Source organism: Microtus ochrogaster, chromosome 15, assembly GCF_000317375.1.
Source record: "Microtus ochrogaster isolate Prairie Vole_2 chromosome 15, MicOch1.0, whole genome shotgun sequence".
Lineage (NCBI taxonomy): Eukaryota > Metazoa > Chordata > Mammalia > Rodentia > Cricetidae > Microtus > Microtus ochrogaster.
Genome location: NC_022017.1, coordinates 38654672 through 38661970, shown reverse-complemented (window position 1 = coordinate 38661970; position 7299 = coordinate 38654672). Strand labels below are relative to the sequence as shown.

General features: G+C 39.8%; 1 protein-coding gene across 1 annotated transcript in view; it reads right to left on the bottom strand.

The window, feature by feature from the left end:
• Gsdmc (gasdermin C) overlaps positions 1 to 2705 on the bottom strand; it is a 12911-nt gene extending 10206 nt beyond the window's left edge. The window contains exons 1-3 of the mRNA XM_013348906.1: positions 2495 to 2705; positions 1722 to 1905; positions 544 to 706 (exon numbers count right to left, since the gene is read on the bottom strand). Coding sequence (XP_013204360.1) covers positions 544 to 706; positions 1722 to 1905; positions 2495 to 2705 — 558 coding nt within the window. The remainder of the gene's footprint in view (positions 1 to 543; positions 707 to 1721; positions 1906 to 2494) is intronic.
• Between the last annotated feature and the right edge of the window lie 4594 nt (positions 2706 to 7299).

Here is a 7299-nt window from a genome sequence, read left to right as displayed (position 1 = left end):
AGAGTAGGCTGCAGGATACACAGAAGCTCCCACTGCCACTAAGATGAATGAGGAGGTGATGGGGAGGCCGAAGAGGTCTTCAAAGAACAAAGTGGTTTTTTCATTATTATTTTGTTTCGTTTTATTGCCTTTTTCTTTGTTTAATATTTGTACCTGTGGTTTTTATTTTTTGTTGTTTCTCTTTATTGTTTCTTTTGGTTTTACATTTTGTTTGTTTGATATCCTTATTTGTATTTCCATATTTTATTTTTATTATTTCTTTTTAAGTTTTCCTTTGGGGGGTGTTCCAAGGATTAAGGGCAGAGAGAGAAGGATTAGAAAATGAGTGGAATTGGGGTATCTGATGTGAAATCTCAAAGAATCAGTAAAAACTTATGTTTAAAAAAGAATTCAATTTAAGATCAGAAATTAGCATATACTACATACAAGCAGGGAGAGTAAGGGACCTCGCCCTGTGAGCCCTAGAAACTGCAGCCCAGAGCCCTTGAGAAGCCAGACTGCCCTGGCTACACTGGCTGTTTTCTTCCCATCTCTAGCCCATACCTTGGCAACCTGGGGGATGAGCGCTTTTCCTGACAGGTCTACACTGCTACTGCCTTCCAGCACAGTGTCTTTGGTCACTTCAAAGGCCTCCGTCACCACATACAGGTCCTTCCTTCCCATCCGGCAATCCTTCACAAATGATGGCTCCTTATCCAGAAGTTTCCTGAAAGTGTAAAATAAGAATGAAAAGATCTCTGACTTCATAGAAACAGAGACCAAATCGTAAGGAAAAACAAAACAAACAAAAAAAGAGGAACTGTGACCCAGCCTCTGAGCACAAAAGAGATTGAGTCAGGTTCAGGCTGGGGATGTGGCTCAGTCTATAAAGTGTTCACCATGCACATGTGAGGACATGAAGTCAGATTCCCAGAAGACACATTAAAGTCCAACGTAGTCATAGCTGACTATATGCAACATCCGCTTCAAATCGGCTAAGGGAGTAGACAGTAAATGTTCTTGTCGTAACAATAACAGTTACTGAACTGGCAGGATGGCTCAGCAGGTAGAAGTGGTTGTTGGCATGAGTTTGGTTCAGAGACACAAATAGCAAAGGGAGAGACCTGACTCCTGCAAGTTGTCCTCTGACTTCCATATTTGAGCCATGGCATGAGGATGCAAATGCATACACACACACACATACACACACACACACACACACACACACACACATACTATATGAATAAATATAATTTAAAAAATTTAAATAATGGCTACCAGATAAAAGTAATAATATGATACTGACTTATATGCACAAATCACACCAAAATGCTGCACATAAACATGAATTTCTACTTGTAAATTATATCTCAGAAGAGATGTCATAAAAGTCAATGAAGTCCCAAAGGGCTGGAGTGTTCAAGTGATTGTTACAGACTTCTTTACACTTTAATCAGTATTCTAACCACTTACTTCTATGATTCTTTCCTCATTACAGGCCCATTGTCTGGGCAATGAACAGAAACCTCTATCAGATCAGAATCTTTATCTGTCTGTCTTGTTTTCCAGTTCCTGTCACCAGAATAGGTAATTCTGTATTGATATTATTAGGGCACTATAAGCCATTATTTCAATGACTTGTAAAAAAGTTAAACAGAATAATGTGAGTTGTCATAAAACCTGCTAGATGCCTCTTAGCCTACAACATCGCATTCCAAAACATGGTTGAACCTTCCTTTCACCTGTTTTGAAGACTTTCCAGGTTTGAATCTGGGATGCTGGTACACTGAACCTCAATTTCATATCCACAGGACTTAGCATAAGCTGCGGACACACTTCCTTCTGCGATGGCATTGACCCCCGTGTTAGCCTTCAGTTTCTGGGACACAGTGTGTTTGAGGGGGATGGGAGCTGACACCTCGGGCTCTGAAGAGGAAAGGGGACAGAAGTTTAGCCAAGAATTCACTGTGGAACAGCTTCTTTGGAGAATGGGAAATAGGAAGGTATTTCCCCTCCTCATTTAAAACTTAGTCAAGAATATAGCTAGTAATTACACATGCAATATATAAGAATTAATATCTGAAATATAAACTACTGCAGAGGGAAATTTTCAGACCAATGCAAGCATTGCCTTAATTCTAAAAAAAAGAAAATCATCATTTGTACAGTGTCTAGGAGTCCCCTGAGATTATCTTTCCAAATACAGAATCCAGCCCCAGGAAAAGAAAACGACCTAGGACTTGCAGACAGACTGGCCTCAGTCTGTATTTTAATTCTACCAGTTTGAACAAGTCATTTTAGGAACCTCAGTTGATTTTTTTGTAACATGGGCACCATAGCTCCATCTAAAGAGGCTTCTGGAAGTGTTAAACAACCAAATGCAAGGAGGGGTCCAGAAAATGAGTGGACCTTCCTTGTCCATGGCCTTATGCAGGACGGCTCATGAGCTACCTGTCTAGGTACCTCCTGGGTTCTGGGGAGCTGCGCTACTTCTCTGCCCCTTGGTTAACAATACCTGGAACTGGAAGATTTGGCTCTAAGATCTGCAGGAGGGAATATCCAACTGGAGTATCTTCAGATTTCCAAAACAGGGACTGAGGAGTCCTCTGCAGTATCGCAAACTGCCGGAACTTCATTGCATCTGACAGACGGGTGACGGGACACAAATCTTTCCCTTGAAGTTTTTTGACCACGTCCTTGCAAACCCAGTCAAATGAGTAGGGCATGTTGCTAACATCAGACAGAAGGAAGTGCAAAGTTTAGTTAATAAGAAAAGTGTAGTTGGCTCTCGGTGATTCCTGGTATTTTTCCTAAACCACCAAAGTGAGAGCCCACACATCAGCACTCAGCAGAGATATATACATCCAAGTAATCCTTGAACTACTCCAAATAGTCAAGATACAGACTCAGGCTAGAGACTCATCAAAAGATGAAAGGAGCCAGGAACCTGGGACGAAGTGGGCCTGGGACGGTGAACTCCAAGGGAGCAGGAGCAGATCCAGACCAGGGACATCTGTGGAGCGGTGAACTCCATGGGAGCGGGAGCAGATCCAGACCAGGGACATCTGTGGAGCAGTGAGCTCCATGGGAGCGGGACTGAGTCAGCAACCTAGGCCAAAGCAGGCCTGAGAGGGCAAGCTCCACGGAAGTGGGAGCAGATCCAGACCTGGGACATTTGCAGAAGCAGGACTCAGCCAGAGACTTGGGCCTGAGCAGACCTGAAATAGTGAAGTCCACAGGAGCAGGTCCAGAGGAGGAAATTCTGAACGATTGGGCCAGAGCCTGAGGCCACTGCGGGTGTGGGCATGAATCTGGCACCTTCAAGGGAGTAGACCTGAGCCAGGACCTCTAACAGAGAAATAAGGGAAATAACAGATGTTATGATTCAAAAGGACTTAACAGACATCTATAGAATATTCCATCCAAACATAAGATATACCTTCTTCTGAGCACCTCATGGAACCTTCTCAAAAATTGATCACATACTCAGTAACATAACAAACCTCAACAGATACCAAAAAATGGAATAACCCCATGTATCTTATCAGATCACCGTGGCTTAAAATCAGAATTCAACAGCTATACTAATTCCAGAAAGCCCACAAACACATGGAAATCAAACAATGCTCATCTGAATCATCAATGCGTCAAGGAAGAAATAAAGGGAGGAATTAAAGACTTCCTAAAATTCAATGAAAATGACCATACAACATACCCAAATTTATGGAACACAATAAAAGTAGTGTTAAGAGGAAAGTTCATAGCACTAAATGCCTACATAAAGAAGCTGGGAAAATCCCACACTAGTGAATTAACGGAACATTTGAAAAATTTAGAACAAAAAAAAATTCACCAAGAGAACTAGAAAGGAGGAAATAATCAAATTGAGAGATGAAATCAACAAATTAGAAACAAAGAAAACAATACAAAAATCAATGAGACAAAAAGTTGGTTTTTCGAGAAAATCAACAAAATAGACAAACCTTTATCCAAACTAACCAAAAGGCAGAGAGAGACTATACAAATTAACAAAATCAGAAATGAGAAGGGGGACATAACAACAGACATGGAGGAAATTCAGAGAATCATCAGGTCATATATCAAAAACCTGTACTCCACAAAATTGGAAAACTTAAAGGAAATGGACAACTTTCTGGATAAATATCACTTACCAAAATTAAATCAAGACCAGATAAGCAAATGAAATAGACCTATTGGTGCTGAAGAAATACAAACAGTCCTCAAAAGTCTCCCAACCAAAAAAAGCCCAAGACTAGAAGGTTTCAGCTCAGAAATCTACAAAATTTTCAAAGAAGAACTAATACCGATACTCTTTCAAATTGTTCCACACAATAGAAACAGAAGGAACATTGCCAAACTCTTTTTATGAGGCTACAATTACCCTGATACCAAAACCACAGAAGGACATTACTAAGAAACAGACCAATCTCACTCATGAACATTGATGCAAAAATGCTAAATAAAATACTGGCAAATTGAATCCAGGAACACATCAGAACCATGATCCACCATGATGAAGTCAGCTTCATCCCAGAGATGCAGGGATGGTTCAACATATGTAAATCTCTCAACATAATTCACCATATAAACAAACTGGAAAATCAAAAACACGTGATCATCTCATTAGATGCCAAAAAAGTTTTCGACAAAATACATCCCTTCATGATAAAGGTCTTGGAGAGAGCAGGGATAAAAGGAACATACCTAAACATAATAAAGGCAATATACAGTAAGCCAACAGCTAACATCCTTTAAATACTCAGGAGGCAGAGGCAGGCAGAGTTCTGTGAGTTTAAGGCCAGTCTTATCTACACAGCAAGTTCTAGAACTGGCTCCATAGCTACTGAGAAACCCTGTTTCAAAAAACAAAAGCAAAAAATCTCACCCCCCAAAAAATGAACAAAAAAACCAGATATCAATCAAGAATCACAATTATAATATTTAGTCTATTTTGATCTGGCTAAATTAAAGAAGATATTCTATCATTTTTTATCTTTATGAGTCTAAAGTTTCATATCTAATTTATCTTTTTTCATAACTAAGGAAAACTATAATTATAACTATCTAATTGTCAAATTGATCAAAGACCCCAGAAGGATATAATATTACCTAAGTAAACAGGAGATGCATTGTAAGAAACTTCCAAAACTCTACAATTGAAAGAGACATTTATTCAATACTGTGACTTATTTGTCTTTGTTGTCTGAGTCTGTCTTATTGTGTATCTGTAATCATTTTCTGACCAGGATAGGTTTTTTTTAAATGCTAAGCAGGCATGGCTAGGACTAATACTGTAGCTTTGCCTGTTGGTTCTGACATATCCAAAATAATAGAGGTTCTTTTTACCACCTCTGCAAACCATGTTTACCACCCTAGCTCCAGGGATGCAATAGGTCTATGTCACCATTAAGCAACTTGTAGCACTCTGCTTCAAATGCCATGTAAGTGCTCTGTAGCAGGACCTCCTGAAAGAACCACTATTCATGCTGCCAGTACAAACCAGGAAGCTGTCTCTTAAAGAAGCTGCACCTCTGCTTATGGCCAACAAACAGAACCTATCTGAAAAAAAAAATGCAGCTACCAAAAAACTCCAATTGACTTCCATTTTTGTAGGTCTAGAAGCTCCCCCCCCCCTTTTTTTCCAAAAGCTTTCTTAGGCTTTATGTGGATATACCTTGTCCCATGTTGGGTGCCATTATATTGAATGAGACTGCACTTTTGTTTCCTGGCCACCCACACCAGAATAATCACACAAAATCTATATTAATTACAACACTGTTGCACCAAAAGCTCAGCATATTCCTACTTAGCTCTTGCATCTTAAACTAACCCATTTCTATTATATTCTATTTTACCATGAGGCTCATAGTTTGTTACCTCACATTTTGCTTCTTGGGTGGCTACATGGCATCTGTATGACTCTACCTTCTTTCTCCCAGCATTCAGTTTAGTTCTCCTGCCTAGCTATATTCTACCCTGTCATAGACCAAAGCAGTTTCTTTATTAACTATTGGTAATAAAACATATTCCCAACATAAAGAGGGGAATTCTACATCACATATGTGCATATGAAGGAATGTAATTATCATTGAGTGACTCTGACAATCACTCACCATCTTCCATAAGGAGGTAAAGTCTCTTGCTGACACCAGAGTTCCCCATTTCAGTTAGTCTGAGTCGTCAGCTTGTCTCAAAAATACAATATCTATATGCATGCCTATTACATGCTGATATTACAGGTGGGCACCTTGCCAGCTGGGTTTAAAGTGAGTTCTAGGGATTAGAAGTCTGACCCTCACACCTGCACAGCAAGTGCTGTACATGCTGAGCCATATTCCTAGGCTCTTTTCTTAATATAATCACTCAATGGTCTGTTAATTCCAAAATTGCAGGATCTATGAATTCATGAGGCCAACTGTACTACCAATGAGAAAAAAGAGAACATAATCAAGGCAAAGAGTGATATAAGTAGATTTGTGACATTGAAAATTTCCTCAGCAGAATGTGACTTACTTTTGATGCTATTCATAGCAATGTTCAAATAAGAGATATTCAAAGCTGACATTGGGATGATGACAAGATTGCTGCATAATCAAAAAAATAATGATGGGTTTTATGTGGGTCATGAGAAAGACAGAGGAGTGCACAGAAGTTCAGGGTTTCTAAATTGGGCAATGAAGGTGCTACCATTTCCCTGAGTGCCATTTCCAAGTGGAGAATAGAAATTAGTTCATCCCTCAGCACCTTGACTTTGAGAGCCAGGGAAGGATGAAATCATACAATCTTACAAACCAGCATGTGACAGTAGAAACTGTCATGGAGATAAAATGCTTGAGACATAGATGTGTGGGTGAAAATAAAAATCTTGGTTGTAGATACTCGTGAATTTGCATATATCAACAGGTGTTACAGCACTTTGTAGAAAAGATTGAATAAGAGTAATCTGCTTACATCAATTTCTTTAGAGCAAAGAACAAGATTCTCGGTGAGAGGGAACTGCATTTTAAATGATCTGACTATAAGAAAGCAAGAATTGTCACTGATCGTGCAAAAGTTCTCATGTGCCCACTGTCAATTATGTCCCCAACATCAAACCTGACATAGATGGGTCAGAGACCAGCCTTTACCCTTGCATGCTCTCATGAGCTCCCTACTGACTCTCTTAGGGAAAACTTAAGGAAGGAATGCTTCCTTCCCTGCAGGTCACGTTACATAGGAACAACCATCAACTCAGTTCAAAGCCAGCCTGAAGGACCGTCTGTAACCACACACCCTTCTCTCCTTACTCCTTCGGCCCCA